The sequence below is a fragment of the Salmo trutta genome, chromosome 15 (assembly GCF_901001165.1).
Source record: "Salmo trutta chromosome 15, fSalTru1.1, whole genome shotgun sequence".
Lineage (NCBI taxonomy): Eukaryota > Metazoa > Chordata > Actinopteri > Salmoniformes > Salmonidae > Salmo > Salmo trutta.
In genome coordinates this window covers 16,107,749-16,125,287 of record NC_042971.1, presented here as the reverse complement: position 1 = coordinate 16,125,287, position 17,539 = coordinate 16,107,749, and the positions used below count along the sequence as shown (strand labels likewise).

The 17,539-nt window shown below is 48.0% G+C and overlaps 1 protein-coding gene across 7 annotated transcripts in view; it reads right to left on the bottom strand.

Annotated features, from left to right (window-relative positions):
* The window catches only part of LOC115148552 (rap guanine nucleotide exchange factor 6), a 131,708-nt gene that overhangs the window by 32,332 nt on the left and 81,837 nt on the right, over positions 1-17,539 (bottom strand). For all 7 annotated transcript variants that reach the window (XM_029690531.1, XM_029690533.1, XM_029690529.1 and 4 more), the window contains 10 exons: positions 15,800-15,931; positions 8,562-8,742; positions 7,435-7,571; positions 5,915-6,073; positions 4,497-4,649; positions 3,608-3,772; positions 1,639-1,746; positions 1,119-1,322; positions 816-924; positions 271-514 (listed from right to left, as the gene is read on the bottom strand). In XM_029690531.1, the coding sequence (XP_029546391.1) occupies positions 271-514; positions 816-924; positions 1,119-1,322; positions 1,639-1,746; positions 3,608-3,772; positions 4,497-4,649; positions 5,915-6,073; positions 7,435-7,571; positions 8,562-8,742; positions 15,800-15,931 (1,592 nt within the window). The remainder of the gene's footprint in view (positions 1-270; positions 515-815; positions 925-1,118; positions 1,323-1,638; positions 1,747-3,607; positions 3,773-4,496; positions 4,650-5,914; positions 6,074-7,434; positions 7,572-8,561; positions 8,743-15,799; positions 15,932-17,539) is intronic.

Sequence of the window (17,539 nt, the reverse complement as noted above, 5' to 3'; positions counted from 1 at the left end):
CTGAAACGATACGGAGCATAATGAGACCAATGGAAGGTATGAAATCGGACTAAAATGGCATGTTTATGTTTTCAAAGAACAGACCCTCCTCAAAAAAGCTTTTCCTTTAATCTACAATAACTTTAAAAGGTTTTAAGGGTAGAGCGAATGAGAATGGTCTAGCTGTCGCTGATATGGAGCGAAATCGAGGGTGATGATCATGATGATGATGACTCCCTTTTACCTTAAAGCCCAGTGAATACAAACAAATACAACACAATACTCTCCTACCTGAAGGGTTTAGGTGGTAGGATGCTGAAGCGGGTCTTCTCGAGCATCTTCCTGATCTTGTTTCGTCCCCCAGAAACGGTGTTGGCCTTCATCTTCTTGGTGGCCTTGTGGTCTGTGGGGAACTCCATGTCTCCAGGCAGGTCAGAGATGGAGAAGCGGTTGCCCTTCTTCTCCTGGATCTTGGGGATGTGCGGAACGCCATTCTTCTTCTCGTGAACGATCCGGCTCAGCAGCTCTTTGAACACTGGGGAGAGGAGAGGGGGGATAGTGGGTGAATGGCAAGACGCAGGTCACAGAACTAGGGTTGTAAAATCCTGGTAACTTTTGCAGAATTCCCAGTTTTTCCAGAAAGTATGGTTGGAAGACTTGGGAAACTTGAGAAAGTTACAAGCATTTTGCAATCCAACACACGACCGGCCACAGATACCGACACAGGCACTGACCCAGGTACAGACTACTGTTGACATCTGGCATTTTAATTTCAGATGGTCCTGCATCGTTAATGAAATAATTCTAGTTATGGTAAGAGGGCAGATTGTACTAACCGAAGATGTTGGTCTTGACTGTGAGGGAGAGGTGTGTGTTGTTCCTCAGGAAGTCCATAGCTTTGACGTAGGAGATGTTCTCAAAGTTCTGACCATTGATCTCCATTATCTGAAGGAGGAAAACACAAGAGAGATTTCAGTCAACTGCACTTGTTACTGAAACTACCCACACAGGCCATCTGAACAGCAATCTAAACCGTATGAAATGTATGGAAGAAAAACAAAGCAAAAGCCACACCGTTTTCTTTGAACATTAAAAGTACAACGTAAAAACATTACAACACGAGTAAACACTTCTCCTACCTGGTCTCCCCGTTTGAGTCCAGCCTCCGCGGCCTTGCTGCCCCCTTCCACCAACTCCACGAAGATGCCGAAGCCCCTCTCGCTGCCGCCATGCAGGCTGAAGTAGAGCGGGGACTCTCTGGACGGTTTCTGCAGGGTGATCTGCCTCCACTTGGCCTTGGCTGCACACGCTATGTTCAGTAGCCTCAGGTGACCCTTCATTTTCTAAAAGGAACAGAACAGGCTTCAACACCTACTCACTCACTCACTCACTCACTCAACTGACCTGGACTAACACATCTGGTTCAACCGCAGGGTTGTTACACCCACAGACAGAAGCTCGGATGTCTGTCTGACCACAGAGTGAAGCTGAAGGTGTGAGGCTTTAGTTTAGTGACGGTGTGAACACCTATTCATTATATAGTGCACTACTTTTGACCAGGGCTCATAGTGCTTTGGTCAATAGTAGTGCACTATAGGGATAGAGTGCCATTTAGGATGCACAGTTAGTATAGACACAATATGGGAAAGGTGATCTTACTGTGGTTTCCAGCAGCTTCTCAAAGTCTTCAAGGAACCTTGTCATGGCTGGGTCACCTTCAAAGTCGTTGAAATGGTTGTTCACCCATAACAACACTATGCGTGTCACCTGCACAGCGAAACACAAGGCTGTCAAAGCTTAGTCAACAAACTTCATAGAGAATCCTGTATAGTTTCTAAAAAGCAGCAAGCTCCAAACATTCAATTTTAGCAGAGGCTAAAGATACAGTGCCTTCAGAAAGTATTCATACCTCTTGACTTATTCCACATTTTGTTGTGTTACACCCTGAATTCAAAATGGGTTAAATATATGTTTTACTCACCAACCTACACACAATACTCCATAATGACAAAGTGAAAACATGTTTCTCGAAATATTAGCAAATGTAATGAAAACTAATTAATCATCGGGAAATGGAAAAAATATGGAACTACACAGACTCCTGCCTAGAGCTGGCCGTCCGACCAAACTGAGCAACTGGGCAAGAAGGACCTTGGTCAAGGAGGTAACCAAGAACCAAATGACCACTCTGACAGAACTACAGAGTTCCTTGGCTGAGATGGGAGATCCTCTACAGCACTTCACCAAACTGGGTTTAAGGGGAATGTGGACAGATGGAAGCCACTCCTGAGAAAAAGGCACAGTTTGCAAAAAGGCACGTGAAAGACTGAGAACATAAGGCAATTGATTCTGTGGTCTGATAAAACAAAAATGTAACTCTTTGGACTGAACGCAAAGCACTATGTCTGGAGAAAACCAGGCACAGCTCATCACCCATCTAACACCATCCCCACCGTGAAGCATGGCGGTGGCAGCATCATGTTATGGGGATGCATTTCAGCGGCAGCATCATGTTATGGGGATGCATTTCAGCGGCAAGGACTGGGAGACTGGTAAGGATAGGGGGAACAATGAATGGAGCCAAATACAGGTAAATCCTGGATGAAAATCTGCTTCAGAGAGCAAACAACCTTAGACTGGGGCGAAGATTTACATTCTAACAGAACAATGACCGTAAGTATAGATACAAAGCAATGCTGTAATGGCTTCAGAACAAGACTGTGAAAGTCCTTGAGTGGTCCAGCCAAAGCCCAGACTTTAATCCCATTGAAAATCTGGGAAAATACTTGAAGATTGCTGTTAACTGCCACTCCCCATCTAACTTAACAGAGTTTGAGAAAATCTGCAAGGAAGAACGGGAGAAAATCCACAAATCCAGATGTGCAAAGCTGATACAGACATACCCAAGACGACTCAAAGCTGTAATCACCGCCAAAGGCGCTTCTACAAAGTACTAACACTCAGGGGAATGAATACTTGATATATCTGTATTTCATTTTCACTAAACTTGCAAACATTTAAAAAAAATATGTTTTCACTTTGTCATTATGGGGTATTTGTGTGTAGATGGGTGAGAGAAAAAAAGATATGAAATCTATTTTGAATTCAGGCTGTAACACAAACATTTTTGGAATGAGTCAAGGGGTATGAATACTTTCTGAATGCACTCTATGATAGAGGTGAGATGACAAAAATATATTTCTCCGTAATCTTTCTTTGACCTGCAAGAGTCCGGAAATGCAGTGGCTGAAAAAAAACAATAGTAGCATAGTTCCAATCTAAGCAAAGGTCATCTTCGCACACAATGAAGCAACCACACCGCAGACAGAGCAACAAACAGCGACTCTCTCTTTGAGGGGAAGGGCCCCTTTAAGAGGAAGAATGATTACGCGACAAATGACATCCCAATAAACACTATTGACAGCACAAGACTAATCTTATGTTAAATAATTTATGCACTATGAGAGTATCTGGACGGGACAAATCCCCCGTACAACCAAGAACGCTGACCTGGCACAAGTTGTATTGATTACTGTGTAGTATACCCACGCCTTCACATAAGGAAGCAGGCACAACGCAAACACACACACATGTGCACGCGCACACGCACACACAGTACTGTACACACCGTGTCTCTGAGGCTGTCGACTTTGAACCACTCGAGCAGCTTCTTGCCGACCTCCATGGGGCTGGAGAGGAAGGTGCGGTAGGTGAGGAGGAAGTCTTCGATGTAGGTGGGGTCAACCACCGATGGCTCCTCCACCAGGTGCAATATCAAACGCTCTGGGGTGCCCTGAGTGGACAGACACACAATAATCACGGCTGCATTCCAACCCTCAATTCAATCCAATACAACTTCATAAGTCCCCTCGGCAGCAATTAAGACAGTATTTTCACCAAGGAGACCAGAGTCATTTTGGATAACTTTAAGAAAAAAAAATGGATTTTGGGTGAAAGGATAGCACTTCAAAGCAAACCTTGTGTGAGCAGTCACCTGACAAGAAGAGATCGCCACGGAAACCGAGTGTGTTTTTAGGGCAATAGTAATTAAAGTGAGCAGTGTTCAAATGAATGAAAGACGAGAATACAGAAGTGAGGATCAGATCAGCAGCAGCCACCCATCTGTACTGTAGGTGTTTGGGGGAGCGAAGGAGTCTTAGGAGATAAAGACAAGGAAAGCAGTCTAGTCCATCAGTAGATTAATAGCTGGCTGTTTCCTGAGTCTTGGAGACCGATTAAGGGGCTGGACAATAGGGCGCAGGGAAAAACAATAGCGTCTACAGGAGCGACAGCAGAACACAGTGGCAGTCACAGGTAGGTAGTCTCTGCATACATTCAAACCAGCCAATTATGACCATTCGAAGACGATTTCTCAGACAGATTACACCCTAAACCTAGACCTGGACTGCCATGTAAACTCAATGGGGGAAAAAATAAAAACCACCATTCAGGACTAGGGATAGTCTAATCTGTGTCCGGGAAACTGGCATTTTTAACTCTTATACTTTGTCCCTCACCTTGATGACGATGTGTCCCTTCCTGGTGCCGCTGCGGTCCAGCTCGCGATGTTCCTTCACCATCACGATCTCTCCCTCCACCTCCACCTTGTGCGTGTTCTTCTCCACATGGTTGAGGATCCGCCAGTAGTCCTCTTGGGCGATGCACACAAACTGGTCCACAATGACATGGGGACAGCGGATGAACTTATAGTACAGGAGCCTGGTGCTCCGCACTAGAGCAGGGTACTCAAACAGTAACACGGAAGAACCCCGGGAGCAGGAGAGAAGCATGGCAGGGATGGGTGACTGGTGGCTAGTGCTAATGGTCCAGCCACGCTCCCCTAGCTACTGGTCCAGCAATGCTAGTCTTAACGCGAACAGACTAGCTCCACTCCCTTGGCAACTGGTTCAGCTATGATAGTAAACACTAGCCACAGTATGCTATCTTGGTCCTGCTACTCTCCCCTAGCTAACATTCACCTGGCTGAACGGTCAAGCTACACACCCCCTGGCTAGCGTTCACCTTTCTGCCCGCGGCCGTCTCACTGAGCTGTCGTTCAGGTTGTGAAACAGTGACAGAAAACAATGCTTCTGGTGAAAGAGCTCTTCGAGGAACTAGACATTGTCTGTGTAGAAACTGAGTAGTGACCGAGAGAGTAGCTCAAACCACTTCTCAAGCTGCAGGCTACTTTTACAACTGCTGCCTCCTATCTCTATATTTAAGACCTGGTTCCTCTACTGTATGACTAAGCAACAGCTCTTCAACCTAGCCCTCCTTTGCTTGTGAAAGTCAACACCGTTTTAAAGAGATTAAACAGGATCTGAAGCACTGACGAATAGGAATTTCGTAACATATCATATGAATTGCAGATTATAATATTTTGATTGCAGGATGTGATATATCATAGACATGGAATACGTCGTACACAATTGTGCTCAATTTTCGGGGACCCGTTTTGGCTATTGGGTGCTACTTTGAAAACGACTGGCTGAAATTATACAAAACCTCCGTAGCATCGCTTACATTTACACCATAGATCCCAATACTACGTTTATACCACTCATCTCTGTATTCGCAAGGAATACAAAAACACCGGCATCTTAATCTTCCAACCCCATTGTCAAAAGGGAATGAGAAGTTCCCATTTCATTTCTCGATGAGGCTGCTCCTTGCTCAGTATAATGGGGTTAACATAGCAGTCTGACAAGAGGTCGAGCGAGCCGTCTCGACTCGAGTGGCCATTCACAGTGAAATGAAAGTCAGCGCCCCAAACGGCAACCCTAATCACGATATAGTGTACTGCTTTTGAGCAGGATCCATTAGGGTCCCAGGGCCCGTAGTGCACTATATAGGAAATAGGGTGCGCTTTGAGACTCAGGCCTAGGAGTCCAGACGCTAGGAGTCCAAATACCTCTGAGAGAGAAGAGCATCTCACCTGGCAGTCGTCCCCCTTGGTGCTCACCACTCCGCTCATGTACTGCTTGTCCAGGGAGGGGGAGATGCCGAAGCTGTTGCCCATGCAGAGGGTCTCCATGCGGCTGTCTGGGTGGCTGATCTCCACCGCCCCGTTCAGGATCACATACCACAGGTCCAGCTGGGAGGGGGGGGGGGGGCACAGTGATGTCAGCAGCAGTGCTAAACACCATCACTAAAACAGGGACTGACTAGCTGGCTGACAGGCTGACTGACTGGCTGACAGGCTGACTGGCTGACTGAACATCATAATAGAGGAGATGCTGTTATGTACCTTCACGCACAGTGATCATTGTTGCCTGGTATTATAATGTGCCACTGGATGTGGTATACAGAGCTTGAGCGAACAGAAGACGTTCTCCAAAAGCGAAAGTGTGTTGTCCGACCTGATGAATCTCGGCACTAACGTACGCAGAACAGAAGACACTGAAGTCCCCATATCAGACTGCGGACTAAGGGTGAGGTGTGTGTGCAGACTCCGCAGGCGGGGAAGTGCTCGTCTCAGAGATGAACATCTTAGCTTACGTCCACAGTAACTCTGAGACGGATGGAAACGGCTTTCTCGACCATGAAGGCGATAAAGGCTTTTTAAACGCGGAACGCAGACAGGCAGCGCTCTATCACAGGGAAGCGTTGTGAAGGACAGAGACGGAGGAAATGTGATGAGCTGCCTTGACCTTTCTCCCCCCCCTACTATTTCTTTCCTCTCCCCCTCATTATCTCGTAGCAGCGTTAAGGATCCTGCAGAGCAGTGGTGGCTGACTGATTCCCCCCTGACCTTCACAGCAGCCCACAGCGGACCAGGCCAGGCAGCAGGTCTAGGAAACCTAGCATCGCCCACCTGTCTATCATACTGAACTCACACACGCACATCGCCTCGTGTAGCTAGTGTGTGTGTGTGTGTGTGTGTGTGTGTGTGTGTGTGTGTGTATATATATATATATATATATATATATATATATATATATATATATATAAATAAAACACCTGCTGCCTCACTTTAATAACGCAGATCCCATCCACTTGTGCTAAAGTAAGCGGTGAGGCCATTCAATGTAATATACTATGCTGTCGGCTGAGCACTGCCTTTTGCAGACAGCCGTGACAGATTCCCTTTTTCCCAGGGATGTAGCTTCATTAATTCGTTGTGTAAGAGTCTGGTTAAATGACTGAAGGTTGCTGCTCTGCTACATACTGTACATACTGTACATCCCATTCACTGGGAGATGAAACCTTGTGACTACAGGGTGAAACATGGTGTTTTCGAGATGTGGTTGTGATCACTGGTGGCTGCTGTTACAGGACGGAATAAATGTTATCACGTAACCAGACCAGGGAAAACTCTGGGCCCTAGTTACAGCCCGTATAATTTCAACCCCATCGGTTATTCCCGGTAACGTCACATGGTCAGGGAAAACTCCCAGGTGTAGTGAGGTGGAGTGGTTGATCGGGGAGGTGTGTGTTCTGTCTATGGCCCCGTACCTCCTGTTTGTCCTTCAGGATCGTGGTCCCCGCCTGCTCCACCACCTCAAACACCATGACAGTACACAGGTCCCTCCGGACTGACATGGTCATGTTGGCAAAGGCTGGCAGCTGGTGCATGAACTCCAACAGTTGTTCTGGATGGGGGGGGGGGGGGGGGGGGGGGAACATGAGAGGAGAGAGCAGGGTCAAAAATGGACTTAGGTGGCGGGCGTGGCAGGAGACTCGGTCGGCGCAGCTGAATTTTAGGGAACATTCTAGAGGCCCCCCCACCTTAGCGATGTAGTTTTTAGTTTTTTTTGCATTTAAGCCAATTTTCAGCAATTCTACCAATTTCTCCATGGAGCTGTGAGAAAACGTTGCAGTTTTAAAGCTAATTTGGCCACGGCTAATGCTGTGCTCTATTGCTCAAACACAATAACAAAATCTATACAGCTAAGTTCAATGTCTTGGGAACTTTTATTTCTCCCTGACCGTCTAACTGTTATTTTGGTGATTGCTAGTTCTCAAAGCTTACATATAAAAGATGTAGGCCCGTTATCATTTCTACATACTTTATATCTGGTTATAGTCGTCTAAGTTTACACTGAAAGTGTCTTTCCATCACATTTTTAGGCGACCTGAAAAAAAACACTTAGGCGGCCCGCCCAATGATTTCAATGACAGAAAAATCCCCAGAGAGAGAGAGAGAGTAAGAAACGGAGAGAAGATATGTGCCTACTGCCTAACAAGCCAACAGCAAAGGAGACTTTCAACCCAATCATCCCACAGCCCCCCAGGAAGGCCTCTCTCTGGGTCCTCTGATGTGTGGCCATGCAGCTTTCCCCCTCCCCCAGGAGGTCCCCTGGACTGCACTGCTAATGAGGTGGCCCAGGTGATTGCCCGCGCAAAAATAAAAACGGGGAATTAAAAAGGGAAGGCCCTTAGTATTTATAGAAACAGAGGGAGGGGGTGTGGTAGCGTGTGTGTGAGTGAGTGAGCTAGTGAGTGAGTGAGTGTGTGAGAGAAAGAGATTGTGTGTGAGAGAGAGAGAGAGAAAAAGTGTGAGAGAAAAAGTGTGAGAGAGGGAGCGAGACCGCGACTGAGTATAAGGGGGCATTCAGGCGAGAGTGTGGCGTGCGGCTCACCGATGTCGTCATCGTTGCGGTCCACGGGGTCCTTCTCCAGACACTCCCGGACAAGGTCTCTACCCAGTAGGGTGTCCGACGTCCTCTCAAGGTCTTCGTCCTCCTCCTCCTCCTCCTCAGAGTCCACCGCCGCCTCCGGGAGCCCAGACAGGTCCACGTCACCCATCTCGCTCTCCGTGGCCTGCAGAGGGGACAGACATAAACATGGTTATTGTTTTAACTAACACAACAACAACAAAAACATAACATAATGTCAGAGCAGATACCCTGTGCAAAAAAACAAGAGATTGCCAAACACGTCGCTAAGCATTACGCATACGCTAATTATTCATATTGCCCATTTTCTCCATGCTGTTTGGCCAGATGGTTGGGAGGGTTGAAAGGAGCTGGTTCTGAGGCCTACGGTCGTTTCAGATCAACTGGGATTTGAACCCACAACCCCAGGTTAGGAGACGAGCTCTCCAGTCACTGTAGCAATATTGCATGCCATCTGTCTGCCCCCTAGGACACAGTAACAGAGACTACACCTGCCTGCTCTGCTCTGTTCAACTCAACAGCTTCCCTTAACACTAGAACCGCTAAAGCAGTCATTTTGACTGCTCATCAATACATTTTTTACACCGCCATTTTTAAAGTCATTCCCCCCTCCATCCTTTACTTTGTCTAAATAAGTCTGTATAAGACACTGCTGTTGTAAGAATCGTAATATCACAAGGAGAACTGGAGTTATAACCCCGTTTTAGAAGGGCATTGCATTTTTCTCCCGACGGTAGGGTCTGCTCCGCTCCTTCTCCAGACTGTAGGGTCTGCTCCGCTCCTTCTCCCGACGGTAGGGTCTGCTCCGCTCCTTCTCCAGACGGTAGGGTCTGCTCCGCTCCTTCTCCAGACTGTAGGGTCTGCTCCGCTCCTTCTCCAGACTGTAGGGTCTGCTCCGCTCCTTCTCCAGACTGTAGGGTCTGCTCCGCTCCTTCTCCAGACTGTAGGGTCTGCTCCGCTCCTTCTCCCGACGGTAGGGTCTGCTCCGCTCCTTCTCCAGACGGTAGGGTCTGCTCCGCTCCTTCTCCAGACGGTAGGGTCTGCTCCGCTCCTTCTCCAGACGGTAGGGTCTGCTCCGCTCCTTCTCCAGACGGTAGGGTCTGCTCCGCTCCTTCTCCCGACGGTAGGGTCTGCTCCGCTCCTTCTCCCGACGGTAGGGTCTGCTCCGCTCCTTCTCCAGACTGTAGGGTCTGCTCCGCTCCTTCTCCAGACTGTAGGGTCTGCTCCGCTCCTTCTCCCGACAGTAGGGTCTGCTCCGCTCCTTCTCCAGACTGTAGGGTCTGCTCCGCTCCTTCTCCCGACGGTAGGGTCTGCTCCGCTCCTTCTCCAGACTGTAGGGTCTGCTCCGCTCCTTCTCCAGACTGTAGGGTCTGCTCCGCTCCTTCTCCCGACGGTAGGGTCTGCTCCGCTCCTTCTCCAGACTGTAGGGTCTGCTCCGCTCCTTCTCCCGACGGTAGGGTCTGCTCCGCTCCTTCTCCAGACTGTAGGGTCTGCTCCGCTCCTTCTCCAGACTGTAGGGTCTGCTCCGCTCCTTCTCCCGACGGTAGGGTCTGCTCCGCTCCTTCTCCAGACTGTAGGGTCTGCTCCGCTCCTTCTCCAGACTGTAGGGTCTGCTCCGCTCCTTCTCCAGACTGTAGGGTCTGCTCCGCTCCTTCTCCAGACGGTAGGGTCTGCTCCGCTCCTTCTCCAGACGGTAGGGTCTGCTCCGCTCCTTCTCCAGACGGTAGGGTCTGCTCCGCTCCTTCTCCAGACGGTAGGGTTTGCTCCGCTCCTTCTCCAGACTGTAGGGTCTGCTCCGCTCCTTCTCCCGACGGTAGGGTCTGCTCCGCTCCTTCTCCAGACGGTAGGGTCTGCTCCGCTCCTTCTCCAGACGGTAGGGTTTGCTCCGCTCCTTCTCCAGACGGTAGGGTTTGCTCCGCTCCTTCTCCAGACGGTAGGGTTTGCTCCGCTCCTTCTCCCGACGGTAGGGTTTTCTCCGCTCCTACTCCCAACAGTATGGTTTGCTCCGCTCCTTCTCCCGACAGTAGAGTTTGCTCCGCTCCTTCTCCCGACTGTAGGGTCTGCTCTGCTCCTTCTCCCGACAGTAGGGTTTGCTCCGCTCCTTCTCGCGACAGTAGGGTTTTCTCCGCTCCTACTCCCGACAGTATGGTTTGCTCTGCTCCTTCTCCCAACTGTAGGGTCTGCTCCTCTCCTTCTCCCGACAGTAGGATTTTCTCCGCTCCTACTCCCGACAGTATGGTTTGCTCCGCTCCTTCTCACGACTGTAGTGTCTGCTCCTCTCCTTCTCCCGACAGTATGGTTTGCTCCGCTCCTTCTCCCGACAGTAGAGTTTGCTCCGCTCCTTCTCCCGACAGTATGGTCTGCTCCGCTCCTTCTCCCGACAGTATGGTCTGCTCCGCTCCTTCTCCCGACAGAAGGGTCTGCTCCGCTCCTTCTCCCGACAGTATGGCCTGCTCCGCTCCTTCTCCCGACAGTATGGTCTGCTCCGCTCCTTCTCCCGACAGTATGGTCTGCTCCGCTCCTTCTCCCGACAGTATGGTCTGCTCCGCTCCTTCTCCCGACAGTATGGTCTGCTCCGCTCCTTCTCCCGACAGTATGGTCTGCTCCGCTCCTTCTCCCGACAGAAGGGTCTGCTCCGCTCCTTCTCCCGACAGTATGGTCTGCTCCGCTCCTTCTCCCGACAGTATGGTCTGCTCCGCTCCTTCTCCCGACAGTATGGTCTGCTCCGCTCCTTCTCCCGACAGTATGGTCTGCTCCGCTCCTTCTCCCGACAGTATGGTCTGCTCCGCTCCTTCTCCCGACAGTGCCCAGTTGATAATCACCCTGATAATTGCCTCGAAAACTGAACCTAAACCGAAACAACTTTTTTGCATATACAAGTAAAGTATGATGGGGGAGAAAGGGGGAGAATGGGTGAGATGATGAGTGAGGGGAAGCCAACAATGCATAATTATTTAACCAATTGTGACTGAAGAACAGTGCGGCCATTGAACTGTATTGGTACATTCTAATTGTAATCTCTAAATGGTTTGTACCCTGTATCAGTCCACTGAATCAAAGCAGTCTCATAAGTCGACTCTGGCCTACTTGGAGTACACAGTGAGAACGTGCATCATTTACAATGGCAAGAAGAACAAGACAAATGGATGCACGTGCTGCGTTAGCTCTGCTACACGATCTGATAAAAGCGACTCCGATGGTGGGGGAAGAAATGAATCGTGACATGTCAGCATGGATGACAACTTCACTTCACCGTCACTGGCGAACAAGTTGCCGGCAAATAAAACAAAGCACCGTGAACAAAGCGAGACGGGGGCTCCCTCCTTCTGCGCAAAACAAGGCGCCTCCCCAGCGGTGCTGAGGAATGACAGGAAAACAGTCGCGCTGTACCAAGGCAAGGCTAGAAAGAAGGGTTCTGTCATGAGCACCATGGCATCCGACTGTTGCCATCGACGAGGATACAGTACATTTATACACTGCCTTATGCTCTTCTGTATAACACGTGCTGTTTTTCCTATGGGGGAAAAAAAAAATCTGAATGTATTCTACTCTATTCTGTTCCATAGGTTGGCGTGGATGTTCAAGATCAGACGACACGGCTAGAAAGAAGTCACCCGCCCACCCGCCGCCGGCCTGTTGCTGCTCGACTTGGCTGCTGTCAACGCACACGTGTTGTTCAAGCAGTGCATCAACAACACCCTCTGTCCATCAAGAGTTTGGCACACGGGCTACGTGAGGGCCACGGCAGCGGCAAAGATTCCAACGTGCCAACTTGCGCGCACAGCTCCCGGGGAGGAGACAGTGCCAGGTGGCCAGATGCACTAAGAGCCCAAGACACTTGTGTCACCTGCATGCGACGTGTTCGTGGGAAGTGTGTCAAGATATTGAAAGTGGCAAGGATGTGTGTCGACTGTTAGGTCAAGGCCTAACTGCTAAATGAAATCCAGCTGATGCCACTGCGTGAAAATGCACACCATGGTGGCACGAGCAGACAATAACAGACTATTTTGGCCCGCTGTCATAGCGACACTTTTGTTCTGATTTTCACAATTTATCAAGCACACGTGGCGCTTACAATGCCGTTTAAGCTACCGATGTTCTCATTTTTACATATAGCCTACAGTAACATAAACTAATGAAATCTAATGTCTTATTTGAAATAAACAAAACCTGCATTCTAATGTTACCTAAGACCTTCATAAACACTACCAGATTATTATTTTAGCAATAGCATATAGGAAACGTATTAAGTACATTGCTGACTGAATGACTGCTCATTAGCTTGAAGGTGGAGGAAGGGGGGGGGGATGGGGGGGTCCCTCGAGGCCCAGCGGTTCTCGTGTTAAGGTCCAGGTATGAGCCTAAACATAGTCTTAGGTTGGATGATTGACAGCAAGGTGAGGGCGCACACTCAAGCCTTTATCTGGGTCAAGCCCTCCTATGATCTACTTACAACCAAAGTAGCCCTATTGAAAACGATCCATATATTCCCCAGTTTGACTGAAGGGAGACAGTGCTTCCTGAGAAGTACAAAAATGTTAGCGCACAGTTTTTTGAGAGCTTACAACTGCCTTACAAGAGTTGACAATGGCCAAGTAGAGGCAGACGAGAACTAGGCTAAAAGAAAGACTGTCTGTACAGACGGTGTGAAACCCTGAGAGGATCAGTGTCCTCTTCGCCTCTCTCCTCATCTCTGGATCCCTTGTGCTTTTGTCTGGGGGTCAGACTTTAGAGCAGCTCGGTTCTTTCAGCATGTGGAGGAGGAGGGAGAGCGAGAGAGACCCAGAGAGAGACAGAAACAGAGTGAGAGAAAGAGAGCAAGAGAGAGAAAAAGACAAACAGAAAGAGAGAAACAGAGAGAGAGAGAGAGAGAGAGAGAGAGAGAGAGAGAGAGACACACACAGAGACAGAAAGCGAGAGGGAGGGAGGGTTTGGGCCCATGCAGGTCTCAGAACAGTTACCGGGGCAGCTCTAAACTGACAGGGACATCAGTTCCTGCTTGTGCAGGAGACTGAGCCAGAGCCAGAGCCATCCCATCCCCCAGAGAGAGAGAGGAGAGAGAGGAGAGGTGGGAGAGGTACGGCTGGGTTAAAGGTATATGTAATGACGAGGGTTGGGGGTGGACTGGAGTTAAAAGGTAAGGGTGGGTGGGGTTAGCGATGATGATGCAGTAGGAGTAGGGCGGGGTCCTGTGTGCTCTGACCTTTAGCACACAGCGCTACAGGAGGGACAGAGGGGCCCCTCAGAACCACAGGAAGCCAGGGCCAACACACACTATAATTAACAAACCTGGACGGAAGGCAGAGGAGGAGAGGACGTGTTCTTTCCACCATTGCTGCCATTGAGCTGGAGAGGCAGGGGGTAGTCGGGGAAGGGTGGGGAGAGGGGTGAGGAGTGGCAACAAGAGGGCTAGGGAGAGCGCTTGGGGAGAGCTGGGTCAGTCAAGCTGGGGAAGCCTCTGAGATGGCAAAGTCAACACCTTTTCTTCCTTCCTGCTTTACACGCAGATCCAGTACATTCACCAAGAAAGCATTGACTGACTTCAAAGTCCTACAGTACTGAGAGAACAAAAGGCTAGGAGCATTACTTCAAAATAATGGAACTTCAAAAGCTTTTGAAATGGGATGTTGTAGGCCTACAACCAGGGTGGGAAATGAACTTTTTGGTCCAGCAGCCACTCAGATTAAAAACTCTACGAGCCATAATTACAGCAAAAATGTAATTTAAATAACGATGAGCGTGCTTTCTAATGTTTCAAAAACAAGAAGCGTATTACTAGTAAGAAGTAAACGGGGTATATAGCTGCATTTCATTTACTTTTTTAACCAACGTATGTTTAAATAAATAATTTCGATCCAATAATAAAAGCAGATAAATAGTTCTGCAACAGAACATCAAGTTCTACAACAGAACATCAAGAGCCCTGCAACAAGGAGTACATGATGTGCTCCTAAGTAGAAATGTAGAAGCACACAAATACATCTAGGAGAACGACAAAGTGAGTGAATTCAAGTTTTTGGGAGTGTTCCATGCTCAGTCAAGCGCAATCATTATGGCGAGACAAAAAATGTCAACTGGCCCTTTAAGGAACGGGCCATCACCGTGGTAACTTGGGCACTAGCTTGTGATGAAAAAAATTGCGGAACTGCAATGTCTTCCAAGCAGCAGACAGTTGCAGCTAACACAAACTAACACTGTAGTGCTGAGCGATTCATTCTTTTTGTGGTCGTTTTGTTGGATTATACTTTTATTTTTAAATGACAAATTATTATAATGAAATATTTTTTTTTTTAAACATTAAATTCACTATGCATTATGTGTGTTGAATGTTGCAACACAGAATAAAATAATTTCATAAAAGTCCCATGATGGTAGTGACGGCCCATTACTGCTTATCACTTATTACCCATCATTTATTCACGACTTTATTTAATAAAATATTTAATTTGTTATGTATATTTGTTTTATTTGATGACTTTATTATTTAATTCTAAGTCATCTCATCTCTACAGAGCTGCTGTCTATGCTGTCTGAAAAAAAAATCTCTATTTTAGTAGTTCTTCAAAGTAAATAAGGCATACTTTTATGACTGCTGAATACCAATACCTCACGAAGCAACTGCTCTCTATGTAACCCCTCTTGATTGCGCGTTCTTCTGTCTCTTAAGTAGCAGGCATAAAAGAAACACAGACCGGACAAGTAGGCTGCAATGGATTATGGTCATTGTAGATAATTATCACGTTTTGTGTGCTAAACTACGTAGAACATTGGCCTGTTGGAAACTACAACTCCCTACTACATCGCAGAGTTCGGGCATGATCTGATTTATCTCTAGAGAAACTGCAGCGCATTAAGCTCAGAGGGGGGAAAAAAACGAACGAAAAGGAATTCAAATAATTGAAGTGATTGTCAGAAAAATAACTGACATTTCGGGTTAATTGTTCAGCACTATAACATTGAAAAACAACCTAGCGTGTGAACAAAACGATGCAACCGGCCAAGAAACACGAGGACAAAGTCACACTTTCTAATGAACTGTTCCCAAATGCTCCATGTGACTACCCGCCAACGTGGCTGCTGAAATATGCATTCTTACCCACTAATGTCAAAATCGACCCGCATTTGGCGGATGATCCCTTTAAACCCTGCCTCCAACATCAGCTCAGTTTGTGAATGGTGAATGACATAATGTGTGTATAGACCTGGTAGATGTCTGATAGGCTACTGCTGCCCGAATCACTGGCGATGCTGCATCCTGATTGGCTGGGCGGCACGTGCATCCCCTGGCTGTGGGGGTGGTCTGTAAGGTGCATCTTGTTGAGGTCTCCGGGAAGCTGCTCAGACACACAGACAGGAAGAGAGGACAGCTGTTAATACCACAGGACACGCAAAGATGAACACGCGCACGCAAATACACACAGACACAAATACACACACGTGTGTTGTTGCAGCTGCCTTTGTGCCGTCGACTTGGCAGCATGAAGCTTGATACCAGAGTAGGCCACATCATCAAAATGAAGGAGGGGGACGGAGACAAAACTTGAGAGGATTATAAATAATGGGGAGCGTGGCACTGACCCTCAGTGAAAGGTCATACTTCAACCGAGGGTAAAAAAAAGGGTGTTATGGTTGCCGGGTGACCTTAGGGAGACAGACAGAGTTGTGACAGTAAATCTGGACCAGTGACCGTGCCACAAATGGCACCCAATTCCCTATTCAGTGCACTACTTTACACCAGGGTGCCATTTGGCATGCACACACTGCCTGGCCTCCCAAACTCCTCTTTCTTACATTACCTACCCAGGCCCACTGTCTGTCTGTAACAATGTCGGTCATAGCGTTTGTCATAGCTCAACAGGCACTGATCAGCCGCTATGATACAGCCCTATCAATATGACAGGCAGCAGCTCACTGAATGACTTAGTGCCTGGATGCTTTCTCTCACAAACACAAACACAAACACACACACACACACACACACACACACACACACACACACACACACAAAGAAACACTAAGCAGTTTGATCTCGTTCAAGCTTGGCGACTTCGCTTGGAAGCTAAACGTAAGAACGCTCTTAATTAAAAAACAGAGAAGAAATCTATTTGTCATGAAAACATTTAGTCGGTTATTCCTTTCATAACAAAGACAGTAAACCAATTTGTCCCCTGGCGAAATGAGAAGAGGATAAAAAAGATAAGCTGTAATTGAAAGAAAAATGTATCACTGTCGTCGTTCTCTTTCAGGACGCAGATTTGTTCTCTGAGATGTTATAAAAACAAACAATCATCAAAGCCATAAGCTACAACACAACAGATCAATACTGATCACCTCACAAAGACTGGAGGACAAGATAAACTGCCAATCAACCTGAATAACGCCACAACAGCCCGGTGTTTCATCAATCAACCAAGCAAACCATCCCACCTACGAGAGACTCAACACACTAGTCCACAAAGGCCAATCAATCCAAAAGAGACAAAGAGCAGTCACCAATGCCTTGCTAACAACCAAACCACACACATCCAACGTGACCCAGTTCAGCTTCTATATTCCATTGATCAGGTATTCTTCCAACTCCAGTCCAGCGTGCCCAGGTCTTACCAGTCCGCAGCGGGTGAGGGAGCTGGTCCGGTTGCGTCGACAGCGGGTGAACCTGCAGCACACCTCCTCCATAACCTCTGCAAGCTTGGCGCTGCCGGCCAGACAACAAGCCACTCACCCAACGCTGGCGCCGGAGCCATCACCGTGCCACCATGCAATATTAAACAAGTTAAGTCTACGGTATGTACGGGTGGGGGCTAGGCTGCCCCACTACCTCTACAACCCATCCCCCACAGGGCTGAGGAGTAGGGCTGTGACGATTACGGAATTTGGGGTACAGATTCATTGTCATACAAATGTCCGCGATTCATGTCAGAATTGTCATTTAAAAAAAAGAA